The sequence below is a fragment of the Merops nubicus genome, unplaced genomic scaffold (assembly GCF_000691845.1).
Source record: "Merops nubicus isolate BGI_N331 unplaced genomic scaffold, ASM69184v1 scaffold14401, whole genome shotgun sequence".
In the NCBI taxonomy this organism is placed as follows: Eukaryota; Metazoa; Chordata; class Aves; order Coraciiformes; family Meropidae; genus Merops; species Merops nubicus.
This window is the reverse complement of record NW_008590349.1, coordinates 1-18906: the sequence shown is the minus strand read 5'-3', so window position 1 is coordinate 18906 and position 18906 is coordinate 1. Positions and strand designations below refer to the sequence as shown.

The 18906-nt window shown below is 53.4% G+C and overlaps 2 protein-coding genes across 2 annotated transcripts; one reads left to right on the top strand and one right to left on the bottom strand.

The window, feature by feature from the left end:
- Nucleotides 1–1526: 1526 nt before the first annotated feature.
- LOC103782167 (acyl-CoA synthetase family member 2, mitochondrial-like) lies at nt 1527–11677 on the bottom strand. Its single transcript, XM_008949915.1, has 7 exons — nt 11603–11677; nt 4865–4972; nt 4568–4719; nt 3375–3516; nt 1986–2096; nt 1725–1793; nt 1527–1619 (listed from the first exon to the last, which is right to left on the bottom strand). Exons 1-7 carry the CDS (start codon nt 11675–11677, stop codon nt 1569–1571), a joined length of 708 nt encoding a protein of 235 aa, XP_008948163.1. The 3' UTR covers nt 1527–1568.
- A 2722-nt stretch (nt 11678–14399) lies between these two features.
- CHAD (chondroadherin) lies at nt 14400–18880 on the top strand (the record flags this gene model as incomplete). The annotated part of the gene is made up of 2 exons (XM_008949914.1): nt 14400–15179; nt 18717–18880. Coding segments are annotated over exons 1-2 (944 nt in total), but the record flags the coding sequence as incomplete, so codon positions are not given.
- Between the last annotated feature and the right edge of the window lie 26 nt (nt 18881–18906).

Here is an 18906-nt window from a genome sequence, read left to right as displayed (position 1 = left end):
TGTTTCTCAGCGGTGTGTCTACCCACACAAGCCCGGGGTGACTTCACCATCACTTCTTACCACAAGCTTCCCAGCTATGGTGAGTATATGGGGTGCTCCTGGGTAGCACGGGGGTTGTGCCGAGGGTGGAATTGCTAGACAGGAAGGCGAGGAGAAGCTCTCCTTCCTCTGGCTGCACGCCGGCCCTGCGCCTGGGTTAGTGCTGGGGAAGCAGAGGAAGGTTAAAAGTCCTGACCGGGACATCAGACCTAGAGATCCATCAAGTCCCCGGGGTCACTGGCTGCAGCTGCTGTAATGCAGGTAACGCTTCCTCCTCCAGGAAGAAGGAAGGCTTACAAAGGTCCTAAAGCCAGGGCAGATAGGAGACCTGGTGGTCAGGTGGACAGAGGTGAAGCCAATGAAACATGCTGACACCAGCCCCACGGACAGTTTGGGAACGGTGGAGGAGCGTGCGGGAGGAACATCGGGACAGAAAAGGCCCTACACAAACCATCCCATGTCTTTTCCAACCTAAATGATTCTATGATGTTTTTTTCTTTCAGAAAGCAGGCACGAACAGTGGGCTTCACGCCCACTTAGTCTGCTTCCATGGGTAGAGCCCACGGTCCAGCTGGGAGACCCGAGATCAAGACCTCACTGACGCTTCACCTCTCTCCTCTGTTGCACCGTTTCCCCCCACCTGCCAGAGGAAGCCCCAGCACGGAGGTGGAGGCCAAACACAAGCCCTGCTTGGGAAGGAAGCAGGAGGGAGACGGCCGAGAGGTCCACGAGGGTCGGCAGCAACGTTATCTGCTTCCTAGCTGGGGTGGGACACTTCTGCCAGCAAGGAGGAGGAGCTCTGCTCTTCCCCTTCTGGGAGTAGTGTTTCATGGTTGGGAGGTACCAAATAACTCCCGTAAAATGCTGTCCTGAGTTATGTTCTGCTTCACAATGCTGCCAGGACAGGAAATTTGGTATTTCTGCAAAATACTTACTGTCAGTCTTGTCCAAAACAAAATAAACAATGCCAAGTCTACCCTGGAGAAGTTTCTTTCAGGCCCAGGGGAGGTGGAGGAACAGGTTGAGCTTTTTCCAGCCAGCTTTAGGGAGCCCCTTCTCAGGAAAGTCTCACTTTCTAGAGCCCCTGCCCCTTGTTTTGGGTTCATCAGCTGTTATATGACCTTGCACACCCAGGCAGAGAAGGCATTCACCTACCTTGGGAAGCCAGGCCAGACTGTCAGGACTTAAAAATATCAGTAAAATACCAGCATCTGTTCAAGTCCTCTGAAATGGCTGCAGCCACACTGCTCAAAGAGACAGAAAATTTTAAAACCTTCATAAGGTCTTTCAGTAACGGGACAGAATTCCACAAATAAGCATCCCTTCCTCACACCACAGTATTTCTGTTGGCAAAGAAACAAACCCAACCGGGGAAAGAAAGGCGCTCTGTTTTATTAGCTGAAAGTGCCATCAGCCTGGCGCTGGGGAGAGAAGGCCTCCACTGCAGCCCAAGGCACAGGTGAAAAGCAGACGCAGAGCTGGCTGAAGCAGGGCCGGTTCATCCTGGTTTTTGCTTTGCCTTCCCGAGCTCAGAGCTGAAGGTGCTTCTCCATCTGCTCCCTCAACTTGTATTTCTGAATCTGGAATAAAGCGCAGAGAGGAGGAGGAGGAAGAAGAGAGGCTCAGACAGGAGGCGAGACAGGAGGCTGGAGCTCCTGCCCCGCCCTGCCCCAGCCCCCTCTTACCTTGCCGGAGACGGTGAGCGGGTACTGCCCCACAAACACGACGTACCGCGGGATCTTGAAGTGGGAGATCTGGGAAGAGAAACCCAGACTGCTCTGCAACCCGCTGGGAGCACGGAGCCAGCCCAGCTGGTACCACCCAAGCTGGAGCTGCCAGGGCTGGATGCCCAGTCACTCTAAATCCCTGGGCTTTCATCTGCGAGTCTCCAGCAGCAGCTGCTGGGCATACTGGTCCGGCGAGGAACTGAGGACTGGGAGACCCACCTTCCCTTGGCAGAAAGCTTTGATCTCGTCCTCAGTGCAGTCCTGCCCAACCTTCACCCGGATGCAGGCACAAATCTCTTCTCCCATCCGAGAATCCTTCACGCCAACCACCTAGTTGGGACAGATGGACAGTGTGAGCCCTGGGAACATCCCCCTCCTCCCACAGGCCGTGCGTGCTGGTCCTGACTCATATCACAGGATGCTGGAGTCGTGGTGTGGGGCCGTGTAAAGGCAGTCTGTGCTGCTTGACCATCCCTCTGCATGACACTGAGCGCTCCTGGAAGGACTTCCCGACCACTTGCCAGAGGCAAGGTGGTAGAGCAGGATGGGTGCCCAGATGCCTGCACCTCCCTTTGGATTTGCAGAGTCACTGGAGCGAGGGCTGAGTCAGACCAGCCAGGCAGCATCTCATGGTGTTTGCAACATGGACCCGTCATCCCTCTGCAAGCCTCTGCTTCCCCAGAAAACGAGGGGACAGGTTTCACAACCAACAGGGAGGCTTGGGAGGCTGTTGCAAGTGCTTTGGGATCTCCAGATGGAATGGCAGGAGGGGGGATGAAGTCAAAGGATTATTTTAAACCCTTATAATCACAGATCTTAGTGGCTGTGACACCCGGCGATGGACTTCCAAGCCTGATCTCTCTGTAAAGGTTGCTCACACTATTTCACCAGAGTCCTGCTGTCATTCCCCGCCTTGAACCAGTATCTCAAAGGCCTACAGACACGTCGATGCTTTTGAGTCCAGAGCAGTGACATAAAGCCCTAGAAACTACATAAACAGGGCTGGTTTGCAACCCATCTGCACTGGGAGCATTCCAAGGCAAGATGCTAGCCTGGCACAGGCACAACACTGACTGAATAACTGGTTTATTTATGGGGAAACTTGTCTGGCACAAAACCTGGAGAAGAACAATCCCAGCAGACTGCAGCTGCTCAGTGCTGCAGATCATTGCTGTCTTGCAAAGGGGTGAAACTGAATCTCACTCCTCATCTCCAGGGACCTGCTGGAGGAGTCCATTTGGATTTAGGAGTTTAGTAATTAATTAGCAGTAAAAACGGTCGTCCCAGACTGCTTTCCAAGGAGGACTTTCAGAGGGAGCTATGAAAGTGGACAGGCAGTTTAAAAAGTGAAGAATGACAGTCTTGCAGATGTGAAGCTGGTGCATGAGGGGACAGCCCAAACCTATGTGCCCCGTGCCGGGAGCTCTGCCTGCCCCAGCCAAACCACCACCCTCTCCCTCTTACTTGCCAACCAATACTACACACAAGTTGATGCTGAAAACTGGGGGAGACAGCCAGGTCCCAGGCAGCAGTCCCAGCAGCTCAGTGTACAGGTTTCCCACCACAGGAACCACCGCTGCTCACCCACTTCACCTCCCTTCTGCTCACCTGGACCTCCTCAACCTTGGGATGGGTGTGGAGAAACTGCTCAAGTTCTGCTGGGTAGATGTTCTCTCCTCCCCGAATAATCATGTCCTTGCAGCGACCTATAATTTTGCAGTAGCCATGCTCATCCAGGCTGGCAAGGTCCCTGCAATGACACCACACTCCTAGTCCTGTCCCAGCTGGGTGGAAGAATGGCTGATGCTCCCACCCAGCCTGCTCTGGAGGCCAGGTCAGGGTATCCAGAGGGTAATGGCTGAGGTGCCACCTGAACACATGGAAGAGATCAAAGAGCTCCCACTACAGCCAGACTATGCTGTTGGCAGCGTTCATGCAAACACCAGGGCTCATGGGGAGGCCACTCCTGCCCCTGTGGTGCATCCCACAGTCCTTCCATCACCCCGGTGGTGGAGTGACCAGCCCCATCCCCAGGGCTCTTGGCACCCAGGGCTCTGTGCTAAAAGCTGTTCTGAAGTTTCACAGAGATCAGAGGGCTGAGCTGGCTTGTATCAGCACTAGTGTGGCCAGCAGGACCAGGGCAGGGATTGTCCCCCTGGGCTCAACACTGGGGAGGCCACACATCAAATACTGGGTTCAGTTTTGAGCACTTCCCTCCAGGGAAGACACTGAAGGGCTGGAGTGTGTCCGAAGAAGGGCAACGAAGCTGGGGAAGGGTCTAGAGCACAAGTGTGGTGAGGCACAGCTGAGGGACCTCGGGTTGCTGAGCCTGGAGCAAAGGAGGCTCAGGGGAGACCTTCTGGCTCTCCACAGCTCCCTGACAGGAGGCTGGAGCCAGGTGCGGGTCGGGCTATTCTCCCAAGGAACAAGTGATAGGACAAGAGGAAACGGCCTCAAGTTGCACCAGGCGAGGTTTAGGTTGGACATTAGGAAAAATTTCTTCCCTGAAAGGGTTGTCCAGGGCTGTCCCAGGCTGCCCAGGGCAGTGGTGGAGTCCCCATCCCTGGAGGGGTTTAAAAGATGTGCAGATGTGGTTTAGTGGTGACCTGGCAGTGCTGCGTCAAGAGTTGGACTTGATGATCTTAGAGGTCTCTTCCAACTAAAATGACTCTGTGATTCTAAATCGGGTCAGTTTTCCCTACTTTGGAAGTGACAGCCAAGGCACTCCTGGACACACCCCTCCCCATCCAGCAGCACCCTGCAGGACAGCCTGGGAGGAGCACGGCTCTTTCCAGACTCACCCTGTCTTGTACCACTTCTCAGCAGTGACCACTTCATTTGTCTTGGCAGGGTCATCCCAGTAGCCCAACATGACGCAATAGCCGCGGATCTGGAGCTCGCCGGGAGCGTTCAGGGGCACAGGCTGCCCTGTTTCTGGATCCTCAATTTTTGCCTGCAGAGGAAGAGAAGAAGGGCTCAGGAGGGAGTGCCTAAGCCAAAGCCGATGGCCTGCACTGACTCCAGCACCAGACAGGGAGGATGTGCCAAGGTCTGATGCAGGCTGAGGACCTGGAGCAGGTGGGGAGGGTCACGGTCACCTCTGTGTGGGGGAAGACACATCCCACCGTCTCAGTTTTTCTGGAGATGCTGTCATTGGGGAATCCCATGAAGGTGACAGGGCTGTTTTCTGTGGTCCCATAGGCAACCTGCAAACGAAGGAGGAGAAACATGCCTCAAGGGGAACGGGGATGGGGACCACACAGCTCCAAGCATGGGAAAGACAAAGCTAGTGATGAGCACAGGGCAGACTAGGATGGGAGGAAGGTGCTCTCACAGGTCACATGCAAGCACCACTCTCCTGGCCCAGGGACAGGGCTCTCCAGACATTCCTGGCATAGAGTCCTGGAGAGACAGGAGCTAAAGCATGTACCTGCCATGGCCTCCTTCGTTCCATCACTATACTCCAGACCTTCACCACCCACAACACTCTGGTTATCGTGGACTTTTGACAACCTAACTGCTTCTCTTGGAGGACCCCAGGGTTCGCCCTGCTCTTTTTTAACCTATGTCTCTCCAAGCCCTGTCCTGTTGACTCCCTGCCACCTCTGCCAGACGCTGATCTTGCCTTGCCAGACACTGATCTTGCCAGCCACCTGCTCAAGGCACCGAGCTGATCTTCTGCAGCTCAGAGCACAACGGCCATCGCTTTGGAAAAACCCTGGAGCCAGCAGTGGGCTCCTGTAGGAGACCACGTGTCCGCAGCACGGCGGCTTGCTCCAGATCCTTTTGTGCAGACATCAGCTCCTGTAACCCTCCTGAAGGCATCACGAGGCTGCACGTACCGACCGGGAGCCTCACAGCAGGACAAACAGTTCGCTGCTAAACCTCCCTCGCCGCTAATCCCGCGGCGGGCTCCGAGTCACCTCAGCTGAAGGTCACTTGTCCTCGGAGGAAAATTCCAGTTCTTTATGCCCAGCTCAGTGGCCTGCCAAGACAGCAGGAGCTGGGCAGGAGGTGCTCTGGGCAGCTCTGAGCTGAGCTGACAGCACTGTTGCTGGAACTCCTGTTCCACCTGCAGCTCTTGGGAGCTGCATTTCAACAGTGGGACACTGGAGCTCTGCTCTGGTCTCTCTAACCTGCTCAGCACGTCTTGTGCCATCAGTCAGGGTTTCTCTCCCACCCACTAATGTCACTGGTGGGTGCTTTGCTAGCAGAGCACTGCTGCAAAAGGGCCTGTGCTGTTTGTTCCTTTCTCCTGCAGGTCTGACCATCTTCCTACAGCCTCAGCCCCCAGATCAGGGTCATGCCTCTAGAGCAAACACCCAGGCTCCATTGCTGGCAGCAAGGCCATGTCTGCACAGCCAGGGCTTCTGCGTGGTGGTCACCAAACGCCAGGCACTGTGCCAACAATTAACAAGTGGCTCTGCAAAGTACTACGATGAGGCATCCTGAAAAAACACACATATCCTGAAGGAGCCACAGGCCAGACTGCGGGAGAACTCTGCTCTCTGCCGTGCAGGGCTGCTCACGTTGGGCACAGTCTGTCACAGTGCCCGATGCTCTTGTTTGACTGCACCAGGGTCAGCATGGATGCGAGATGGAGATTTGCAGGAGCCTGCTTTTAGCCAGGAACCTGGAGGAGATCTCCAGGATGCTGCAGGGACCATCTGGTGCAAACTGCTCTGCTAGGAGCCTGGCATCCCACAGAGAGCGACTGTAAATAGGCTTCTCCTACTAGATGCAACAAGAGCTTCCCAGCTGGGGTGGAAACCTACAGCAACTAATGCTCAGACAGAATTTCTCTCCCACCCACTAATACGAGTCCTGTGGCTGGATCAAATGACTGACGAGACACAAATCCAAGATCTTAAACACATATTAAAAATCCCAGCGCCTTGGCTTTTTTGTTTTACCCTGCTGGCTGAATTGCAGTGTCGGTCCCAGGATCCCAGCCAAGCCCTGAGCCAACCCTTTCTGCCTCTCTGGGTCACTCAGCAGTTTAATTGGACACAACAGCAGGCAGCTCCCTGGCAGGATGATGCTGCGGGTGCCGCGGCTCACTGGCCTGGCGGCCTGCCGTGCACCCCGAGCCCCAGCTGTCCGTGCCTTGGCCAGCTGCTTGTCCCCATAAACACCCTCACACCCTCAGCAACGGGCTTCCTGACTCGGCCCGAAGAGCAACGTGGTTCTGACCCTTCAGCCTTCAGCCTGCTGCCTGATCCCTGCCTTCCCTCCCAGCCCGCCCGCCCCGGCACCACTCTCTGCGGCCAGGCTCCGGGATGTTGGCTCCTGACCTTTCCAAGATAGCATTTCCCTCTTGGGATAGCATTCTCCTCATCTGCATTCCCAGGACTGAGGCAGTGGCTGGAGCAAGCCCTCGCACCAGCACTGCTGTCCTTCCTGACCTTCATCTGATGTGTGGAGCATCCTCCAACAACTCCACTGGCCCAGCCCAGCCCCCAGCCGTGGCTCGTGATGCACGAGATGAAACCACTTCCACAAAACCCCACATAGCAATTTAAGCTTGGAGCTATCCACATAGATTCATAGCTTTCAAGACCCAGAGGGACGCTTAACATCATCTAACCTTGTCATCTGGTCTAATTCAGTCCAGAAAACCTCACCCAATAATTTCTACATCAGCTCCATAATTTCCACTGAAACTATATCTAGTGTCAAAGCAAAGCTTTTCAGAGGCAAGGAGTCCAGCTCAGACCCTTGGCTGCAAGAGGAGCTGAAAGCACAGAATATAATTGACTGTAAAGCCTGTTTTTTTTTACTGTGAGGACCACAAGTGACCTCCCCACCACCACCCGGCACGTGGATCAGTCCTGCCTTCAGCAGTGACAAGGACAGCTCCAAAACAAACTGCCGCCTACTTACTCCTACCGACAACAGATTCATTCTTTGTGAATCCTAAACCTCTGTCTAAACCAGGAATAAAAAGAACATCTTAGCAGAACTGTGTTTTTTAAAGCATATTTCAAAAACATTTCCTGCTAGCACTGTTTAAACACCGGCCACTGTGGAACAGGCAAAACAGCCTGAAGATGAAAATGTCTAAAACTTAAAAACAATCAGACTCCAGTCTCTTTAGTAAACATCTGGGAGGCAGACTGATCTGCTGGGGACAGTGGGGACTCGACACCCTGGTTTTTTGCCAACCGTGCTGCTTATTCACTGCACAATTTGAAACGAGTCACATCAGCTCTCTGCTCCTTGGTTTTCCCCAGCATTGAGTGGCAATACCAGCACCCACCTCCCTCCACGTTCAATGGCTGAGGTGAAAAGGCTGGTTTCAGTACCACCAGTACTCCAAGTGGGGTTATACTGGGTGGGACTGGAGCAGAAGCTCAGGGCTGCAGGACGGCATAAGGTCCTTGGAGAAAACTCCCCTGGACCTGCATGATGCTCATGAGGATCTTCACGTCCCTCGTCACCACCCTCTGGTTCTGCCACGCTGGAGGATGATGGCAGGGCTTGAACCACCAACTAAAACCTACAGAGACTGAGCTTCACTGAAGACAATATTGGCCTCGGAAAAAAGCAGCAAATTGACCATGAAATAATAGGGATTTTTAGACTTCAAAGAGGGCGTAATGAACAACAGAAAGCAGACTGGCAACCCCAGAGATGTGCTAAGGGACCTCTAAGAGGCCCTTTGAACCTCTGTGTAACATGGTGAATGGATCTAATTATCCTTAAATCCATGCTGAGCATGTTGTCTCTCAGATATCTCCACCAAACTCAACCCCGGCCCTTCCCTTCACAGCCATCTCCAAATTGTTCTCAACTGAGCAACAAACTTCTCTCACTCAGCTGCTCACTACTAAGATCACTCTGAATTTTGTTGTCCTCTGAGGATATGTGTCTCCTTATTTTGAGGCCGTCCCACTATCCCAAATTGTATTGGAATATTCCTGACCCTTTGGGTCAACTTTGCTGCTGCAAAAAACAACTTCTGATCACGTCCAGCCTGTGTCACACTGAGATTTCCTTCCCTTCGCCAGCAACAGTACCATCTTTGTGTCAGCAACGTCAGGACACAAACAAGCAGGTCTTGTAGGACAGAACTCCAAGGGTGGCCACCCTGTTGGCATTTCCCCCCCCCCGCCCCCAAATGCTGCCAGACAGTCCCAGTTTGGATGGGGCTTAAAAAGTTCCCAAAAATATCAGGTGGCCAAAGCACCATCTTTGTGTTGTAGCACGCAATGGCTTTGCCTCAGGAGGTGGCCACTGCAAAAATGGCAACACAGCTTGCCCCGGCCAGCAGGCTGCCACTGAAAATCAACCTCCTGTGCTTGTACAGGCAGGACAAGCTGCTCCTCGTGGTCTGGAGTTAAAGCTACCTCTCTTCTTTCCAGGCTGAGCAGAAGTCTTGAGGCTTGCAAGTATTTCCCCAGTCCTGTCAGCGTTTCAGAAGCAGTGCCCAGTGGCAACCAGCAAAGGCATGTGCAGTCAGTTACTGGTTTATCCACAGCTTGATAAAAGGTCTTCACTATGTCATTAACTCCATAATCCCTGGTGCTGGGTGCCAATGCATTTAGGAAAAGTGGAATTAACAGGGAAAATGAGAGGAAATGTGCAGAGACTGTCTTGCAAAGGCAGAAAACCACTGGTTTGGGGGTACCTGAATGCTCAAAGTTGCTGGGGAAAGAAACTTGGAAAAAAACTAGGGTCAAAGGTGACATCCCCATGGATTTAGAGAGCTCAGCTGCCCCTGAAGATGTGGCTGGAAGCCCAGGATCTTGTTGCTTCCATGCTGCATTTTAAGTGTTCTCACAGCACATTCCCAGAGCTTCTGCAGCTACTGAAATCACCTACTCATCAGGTCTTCCCCAAAAATGAGGTGGGATGGGATGGGGAGGTCTCACTTTGGCCAAGGACAAGCAGGGAAGTTGTTACTGTGTGAAGCCAATTTTCCATTTTAGGAACAGGGAGGACTCCTGGCCAGGGAGTCAGAAGTCCTGCATGGATCAGTTGTGTTCTGCAAGGGAAGAAAGCTCCACTCTTCTTCAGAGCCTGCAAGAGCTGCAGAGAGGACAGCAGCCTCAGGCAGAGCAGCAGGCTGCTAGGGGATGCCTCATGCCTTGCAGGGTGGACACAGCAGGGTTAGGAGATACAGCAAGGGTGGGGTGAGCCTCACAGGAGAGGCCAAGAGCATCATGCAGCAGCTGCTAGGATCAGACAGAAGGGAAGAGTGGGTGGACACCAAAGAGGAGCCAAACTGGCAACACAAAAATGGGTGGAGGCCATGATACAGTGGAAGAAAATCATCAGAAGGAAGGAGATGTACCCACCACCACCTCCTCCAGCTCAGCAAGCAGCCTGGGCCCCAACACCACAGTGAAGGGGACCCTTCAAGCATGTCAAACAGAAGTGATAACTTGGGTCTGGACTCAGAGGGCTGTGTGAAACTGTTGCTGATGGGATAATTGTCCACCACTAAAAGTCAGGGGGTTTACAGAACCCCAGCATGGGAGGGGTTGGAAGGGACCCCTAGTGATCACCTCATCCAACCCCCCTGTTAAAGCAGGTTCACCCATAGCAGGTTACCCAAGATCACATCAAGACAGGTCTTGAAAGTCTCCAGAGAAGAAGACTCCACAACCTCTCTGACAGCCTGTTCCAGGGTTCCATCACCCTCAAAGTAGTTTTTCCCTCAAGAACATTTCTCAGGTACTGCTTGGAAGAGAGGGAACCCTGGAGCTCCCCACTGCTCTCCCATGGGGGCTCCTCAGATGCTGCCTGGAGGGTGCTGCATGCTTGGGACAAGCCCCCTAAGACTTGTCCTTGCACCTTCTCCCATCCTGTTCCTTCACCAGCACCCCGTGCCAGGCAGAGGCAGGGGCTCAGCTCCACAAGGGCTGGTGCTGTGCAGGCTGCAGATGGGGACAGTACGTGCACCCCAGGCTACCTCCCCAAGCTGCCCTCGCCTCCAGCCTGGACCAGGCCAGAGACACTGGTGCCCCTTCAAGAGAGGAATAGCTCAGTACTGACAAGCAAAACTAGATCTGGATCCCCTGAAAAGCCACAGAAACAGACTTAAGCAAGCAGTGGAATATTTTAACTCACATGGAGCTGTCTTGGTATGCCAGAGTTGTCAGTACTAACAAAAATAAAGATGAACCATCTTTGTGAGTAAGATGTTGGGATGGAAACAGATGGAGATGGAAAAGACCATCTCCAATGTTGTATTGAAACAGCTCAAACCTGCAGCACTAAAGGAACACCCCAAATCATATTCATACTGTTTCAAAAGCCATATTATTTGCTTAGCCCACAACACCCCAAAGAGGAGAGGACGGGAGTCCTCCAGGAATGGCACCAGGCCTGTTTGTACAACTGTTAATCAGTTAAGAGCGAGCGGGTGGCAGGGTAATCCTGCCTCTTCTGCGAGGTGCCAGCAGCTGGGTCCCAGGGGCCGTGGGGCTGGCCAGGAACCAGCTGCTGGGACATCCCCCTGCGGGGAGGGGACACCGGCACCGCTGCCACCGGCACCCCCCGCGGGGCCCAGGAGAGCTCTGGACGATCTGCTGGCCGGCCGAGGGCTGTGAAACCCACTGTGGGACAACCAGACCCCCCCAGCGAGAGGCTCAAAACACAAACAGCAGGGAGCCCAGGGGCGAGGTGCCAGCTGTGGCAGATGCCAGCCAGCTCCCACCACAGGAATGTGCTCACCGAGGCACAGAAATCAAAAAACATCAGAGGAAAGAACTTCCTTCTATTTAACGTTTGTGCCTGGAGGAATGGAGCTGAGAAGCAGACGCCTGTCCCCCCAGCAGCACTGCCCTGCTGCCTCCCAACCAGGGGACCAAAAATAACCTGGCACCCACCTTAGCCTCTGCTGCAGGCGCTGGGGTGGTGGGGACCCCTCGGTGTGGGCACAGCTTCCCACCTTGCACCAGCATCGTGGTACCTACATCACGGCATCTTCACGGGGAAGCTACGGGTCCTACCCCTGTCCACAGCCAGAGCACACACAGCCCCACAGGGAGAGCATCCCTGCCCCCAGAATCTGCAGTCTCAGCCAGCAAACAGATACAGGGTGGAAGAAAGGGAAATTTATCCTCAGAGGAAGAAAGATTAGAAGATAGTTTGAGGTTTGGGCAGTTCAACCTCTGAAAAGGGTCTTGTTCCAGAAATGGGATGTATTTATGGATGGGGTTTGCAAGGCCCTCACCAGTTCTTTGCTCCAATCTCACCCACACTGGCAGATATCTCTGCAGAAGAAGTAGGCTGTTAGCTGGTATTTTTTGTAAGGGGATGGGAAAACCCAGGATCAGACATCAGCTGCACTTGGAGTGGGACCATGGCCATGCTACCCACCTCCAGTGTCCAGCAGAAACAGCCTGGATTTCAAATCTCACCCATCAGTTGCTCTTGCACAGTATGGCTGGTATGTAACTGCAGGAATCATTCATTAAATTATTACAGGTAAGACTAAGGTGGATGAACCTGCTCAGAGGAAAGAAATGAATGAGAAGAGAGAAGATGATGCTTTAGAGGTGAATTGTTTTCCTTTCCTATCATTCACCCAGCTCCCTGTCTGAGCTTTACAAGCAGCACACACGTAACGGGCACTCTCAGTCCCGATCAACCCAGAGAGGCAAAGGAGGAAATCACAGAGTTCTTCTGTCCACCTCTTCTTTCGCTGTCTCAGAGGTCCTGACCGAAACACTCAAAAAGCTCCTCCAGAGACTGGTGTGTGCATGACCATTGCAGTGCCTACTGAAACAGGCATCAGCAGAAATACTACTGTTTTTATCAAAGAGTGGTAAATCCCACAGTAACTACAGCAGCAAGTCCTGCAGGAGGTCCCTCCAGGAGGAGCCTGGAGCCCCTACAGTTGGAGCATCTCTCTGGAGGCAAGGCAGGAGAAGCACTTGGTGCTGAGGTGAGTGGCAAGGTCACTGCACCTCTGGGCTGGCAAACACTGGGAGCCTGACGTGGCCTGGTTCGCACCGAGCTCCCACATTACATCATCGTTTGGCCAACCTCATCTGCCTTACAGGCTCACCAGAACCTGCGTTCACACCCCAGAAGCCCCTTTTCAGCCCCAGATTTGTCATGCATTGAGAGCGCCGCTGCGAGTGCCAGCTGGGCTGCCGGGCAGTTTGCATAACGCCGCCCGGAGCGTGCTCGGCGCCGCTGGCTCCGTCCTCGGTGCAACAATGGAAAAACCCAGAAACCTGGATGAATGAGTCGGTCTGTGTCCTAAGTCAGCCCTTGGATTTCCTCCCTTTCTCCAGCCTGTCTCGCCTCTGCAAAAGCTCCGCTGGGGCTCTGCAGCCAGCCTCGGGAGCAGAAACCTCAACAAGCTCACAGTTATGTGCTCGGCTCTCAGCTGTTTGCTGCGGCCAGGAACTGGCTGGAAATCAGTTCAAAATGTTCCACTTCCAAACCCCACCCCACAACCCCTGGACCTCTCTCTTCACGCTCACAGAAACAGGCGCTGGGGCTTTGCTTTAGCCTTAACCATTGGGAGAGCAAAGGACATCCCCCGTGTTGTTATCTCACCTCTGCCACTGCTGCCCCAAACAGGAGCCAAGGCAGATCCTAGTCCCAGCTCCAGCAGCTATTTCCTTGCTCTGCTGGAAGATCCAAGCAAGCTCTTTCCTTGCTCCATGTCCACAGCTTTACCTTGAGAGCTGCAGGCATTGCCATCCACCTCACCAGAGCCAGGCACGCAGGAGGGCACCACTCTTTGACCCTTCATACCCACCAGCGATGCCCCACCACTTCCCTGCAGGCTCTGCCACTGCCTCATGCTTTGTTGGAAGGCAACAGCCACTGCTCCACAGGGCCACGTGCTGAGAACAGACCCCTCACACAGGTATCCTGGCCATGACCATGGATGTTTCACACTCAGCTGCTCAGAAGGAGAACATAAGACTGTCTTTGCTCTCCTTTTCTTGGCCATCTCCTAGGTGCAGTCTAGATCTGGAAGTCAACCAAAAGTTTGCATTGCAAGAGCAACTACAGCACTGTTGGTCTTTGGCATGAGCCCGTATCACTCCCATCTTCTCCCACTCCTGCTCAGGCAAACTCCTTTGAAATCAGCAAGATAAGACCTTCCCAAAACCTTCCTCTGTGGTAACAGGACAAGGTGCTTCCCCCCAGCCCAGCAGAGGCTGCATGCACCCCGGGAGCCTGCTGAAGGGTTCAGCACGAGGTGGCTGCAGAGCACAGGGGTGCTCCCTGCTATGCTGTTCAACCCAGAGAGGTTGTTTTCCCCCCACTGATGTATCTGGGCCCCGCTGGGCTCAGTGGGTCCCAGAGAGGTTCCCCACAGAGCAGGTCTGTGTTTGTCCTTCCTGGCCATTTGCCTCCCTGCTGCAGAGAGGAGAAGTCCCTCCGGCGAGTCGCGTCGGTAGCGGGGCCAGGCAGGACCACGGCTGCTCCTCTGCCTGGTGCCAAGGGGTTAAGCTCACAGTAAGTTCCCAAAGCCAGTTGCTTCCAACTGGCTGCTGCCTGCGGTTTGTGGGAAGGGATTTTGCTTTTTAATAACATTATAAATAGGGCTGTGTTCAGCATGCTGCAAACCCAGTTACTCTCTCTCTCTGCCACCCATCTCCCTCCTCCTCCTCCTCCTCCTGCTTCTCTTCCCACCACCTAATTCCAGATCCGACCATGAGTCGGTCGGGTTTCTTCCTCGGTGTCCTCAGCCTAGTGGCATGTCTTGTCTCCGTCGTGCAGGCATGTCCCCCGAGCTGCCACTGCCACGGCGGGGACCTGCAGCACGTCATCTGCGACAACGCAGGGCTGAAGAAGATCCCCAAGGTGCCCGAGCAAACGCGGCTTCTCAACCTGCAGAAGAACAACTTCCCCGTCCTGCCGACCAACGGCTTCCGTGACATGAAGAAGCTGGTGTCCCTGCACCTCCAGAGCTCACGGATCAAGGAGATCTCAACCGGAGCCTTCCGGGGGCTCAAGAGCCTGGTCTACCTCTATCTCACCGACAACCAGATCAGTGTCATAAAGCCAGGAGCCTTCGACGACCTCTCTGATCTCACCTACCTGTACCTGGACAAGAACAAGATCCCAGACCTACCCAAAGGGCTCTTCTCCCCTCTTGTCAACCTCTTCATCCTGCACTTAGGCAGCAATAAAATCCGGGAGCTGAAACCAGGGGCCTTCAATGGGGCTAAAGACCTGCGCTGGCTCTTTCTCTCTGACAACTCCCTCACCAACCTCCTGCCTGGGGCCCTGGAGGACATAGAAAACCTCGCTGTTCTCCACCTGGACAAGAACCAGCTGAGCAGCTATCCTGTGAATGCAATGAGTAAGCTGAGAGTGCTGGAGGAACTGAAGCTTTCTCATAACCCAATCGAGGTCATCCCTGACAATGCCTTCCAGTCCTTTGGGCGATACCTGCAGACACTCAACCTGGACAACATGAAACTGAAGAAGGTGAGTCTCTTTCCATTTGTTCCAGATAAGAAACAGGGGGCTTCTCCTTTACAAAGCCCCAGAATTGCTGTCCCTCCCTTGCAGAGGAGAGGGGAGATGCAGGTCTGCAGGCTCTGCAGATAGCGAGGCACTGGCCTGCTGATAACACTCCTGACATGGCCCAAACAAAGGATGAGAGAGAGTAGTCCACCCTTCTGTTGAGTCATTTTATACAAAACCAAATTATCTTATTATTAGCTGATCGAACTCCCTGGAAAGGCAGCACACTCCCTCCCAAGCTGGAGGGGACGTGAGTCATTGAGGAAGGTGTTTGGGGAGCTCCAGGACAACTGGCAATCCTCCATCATCCCAGACACAAGGCGTGGGATGAGAGGCAAACATCCACCTCGTACTGGAGGGACTGAAGGGCACAGACACCTTGCAGAGCTCCATTCAGCCCAGGTACCTATTGTAGGTTGGGGAGACTCCTCAGGAGGGGCCACAAAGAGCAGTGGATTCGTGCCCACCCCAAGCAGGCAGGTAGGCACACAGACCTTCACCTGCACCTCCCCCCACACCTCCCAACTTTACACATTATAAAGAGAGGTTTGTTTATTGACACGCTCCCAAAAGGAACTCTCACAGGGTCTTACAAAGGGGCCCTGTTCCCTCTGGAGAGGAGGAGGGACATTCAGGTATCCCACATGGCAAAACAACCCCCTTCTTCTTCTGTGAGAAAGCCTGAGCCATAGGCAGGAGCATCACACTCACATTAGGACCTCTGAAACACCAGGCACTGTAAGAACAGGCACGAACACAATGAGGGAGCAGCAGCACCCTGCTGCAGCCTAGAAGCACCCCACAGGGCTGGAAATGGAGGATGCTGCAGGTGGGGCAGAGCACCCATCCCTGGACTGGTGCCTTGCCAGGAAGCCCAAAGACAATGGGCATCCAGGTAAGGCAGGCTATGACATCAAAATCCTGGACTGGGCAAAGCAACACCCACCACACACAGGGAGATGTGATGAAAAAATTTCTCTGCAACAAAGAACAACTCAGAGGGCCTTACAGGGATGAGTAGAACACCTGAAAGCGATCAGAAATGGAGCACACCAGAGTTTTCAAGGGGTTATAGCATCCCAAAATGCTCAAAACCTGGAATTACGGTTTGCCCAGGTGGAGAACAATACTGCTTAAAGCACCTCTGTAGCACTCAGTCAGTATTTAAGTCCTTGTCTACTCTCAGCACTAATCTCTCCAGGATGGGAGTGAGCGAACCATTCAAAAACAATCTGCTGACTTCTCTAGGCAAGCCCTTAGCTGTGCACTCACAGCACTCCTGTAGTACCAGTTTTAAGGCACTTCCATAATGTGCAGGTCAAAAATTACAGCTTACATGTTGTACCAGCTGTAGAGACATCAGAGTCACAAGTTACACACTGGAGAAATTAGACTAACTGATGATGCTGAGGGGCTCCAAGGAATTAAGGTGTTCTTGGATTGACCAAAAACCAAGTGTTAACAATTCCAGCCAGCGAAAAAGACTTTCTTCTTTTCAGTGACCACCTGTGGAAAGGACCTTTAAAGGCTCTTCTGTAGCGAGATGCCTCCTTTCCTCCCCAAGAGCTCAATAAGACACCAGTTTATGGAATCAGCACTAACAGGGGTGGCCTCTGTAGCTTTAGGGCTTGCATTCTTTTGCAGGAAAACACAGCTCAGAGCTTTCTCTTCAAATCCTCAATGGCCTTGTATCCAAATGGCCCACGCATGAACTTTGCACTGCTAGGAGACAACAAATCACAGAGGCCTCATGACCTAGGAAATCACTTCAAATACTTTAAATGCCACTGGTATCTTGACTGCAGCTCTTTCTCCTTCACAACAATACTGTCCTTAACTGTTCCTGGCATGGCTGCAAGATTTTTTGAGCTGATCAAGTGCAAACCCCTTCCACTCGATGCTCTCCCAGCCTATGCTGCACTCATGCAGAAGGAGGAGAGCCCACAGGCTGCTCTGTGGCTCCAGCACAGAGCTCCCCTTCCCCACCAGTCAGGACCCAGCACCCCCACTGACACAAAACCAGCCATGCAGATCCTGCGAGCTTTACGTACACCCCTCTCTGCCTGTTTGCTGTCCAGTGAATGACAGCAGCCATCCTCCATGGAAATAAGGGGAATCACCCTCTCCTTTACCGAGGCATCCTCTGGCATGCAGCGCAGCAGCTGTTACCAGCAGATGCAAACTCTTCTCATGGGGCTGGGAGAGGAAGGAGCAGCTGAGACAGCACACCCCTGTCCAAACCAGAGCGTGGCCAGGCCCCCGCCCCGCTGCACAGCCTGCCAGCACCTCTCTGAGCAGCTCCACCAGCAGCACAGCAAAACCTACCAAGGTCAGCTCAGTTTTGGAGCTCAGAGGCCAGCACCACTGACTGTCCAACAGCTACAGGACTCTGGGAGACTCTTAGCTAAGCTCTAATCCTATCCAGCATTGCTTAATTTGGAAGATGACAAAAGTTCACAGCTTAAAATAGTGCATTTCCTCTGTGAAGCTTTTTAGCTTAGAGAGATTGAACACGGCCTGATGATCCCATCTGAAGTGCAAGCTTCTAGTCAGAAATGGGAGCACAAGTTCTTGACTAGGGGTTTCTGGTAGACCTAATGAGTCTTCTCTCCACCCTTTGGAGAAACCTTTCCCTCAACTTTGAGAAGGGGGACAAACGGTTTGTCATAGCCAAGAGAAGCTTTGTGCTTTGTCAATGACCCTCTCCTCCAGTTCATCACCACCAACATCAAGAAAGTTTATGGTGAGGGGTTTACTTTCAAGACAAAACTTTCTGACCTGAGTAACCACAGGATAGAAAAAGCCAGGGATGAGGCCTCAGAGATGAGAGGGCTGTAGAACCAGGTCTACAGCCTCTCTCCTCTCTTTGGCAGCATTTTTAAAGGCAGCGCTCCCTTAAAGGATGCCTGTGAATTGAGAAAAGACAAATCTTGCAGCATCACTTGCAGGCAACCCTGAAATGAGAAAAAAGCAGAGGTTGAGATGCTGGAAACCTGCCTCTATTTCTGCACTGCTCAGATGCCAAGTGTAACTTTCCACTCGGAGCCCCCGGGCACTGCCAAAGTCTACAGCCCCTTCAGAGGCCACAAACACTCCCTCCTTCAGCCGCTCCAGGACAGGCAAGGCAACAGGCGCTGGGAGGATTTCCAGTCTTGGAAAGGAATACACACAGAAAATATCTTCATTTAGAACAGAGAAGTACAGCTCAAAAACAAAGAGGGCTGCCAGACTTCACTTTATTTAGGGATGTGGCTGCAAAGACCACCCCACATGGATTTGGGTTGTAGTTCTCTTCAGGCAGGAGACTCCATCACCCATGAGCCCATCAGCCTGACATCTCTCTTAGGCACCCAACCTTCCAGCAAGCCAGGACCATCCCTCTCTCTCTCTTCTTCCTCTCTCCACGCTTACACCACTAAAAGTCTTGACCAGAGGCACTCAGATTCGAAGTCCCCTTCCTCGGCTCGGTGTCCCTCACCAGACCCCTCTGTGCTTCAGTTCACAGACAACGCGTTCTCTGGCGTGACCGTGCTGAAGGCCGCTCACCTGGAGAACAACCGGCTCACCCAGCTGCCCCGCAACTTCCCCTTCGACAAGCTGGAGACCCTGGCGCTGTCCCGCAACGCCTGGCACTGCAGCTGCCAGCTGGCCCCGCTGCGCAAGTACGGCCCCCCCGGGACCTGCCCCC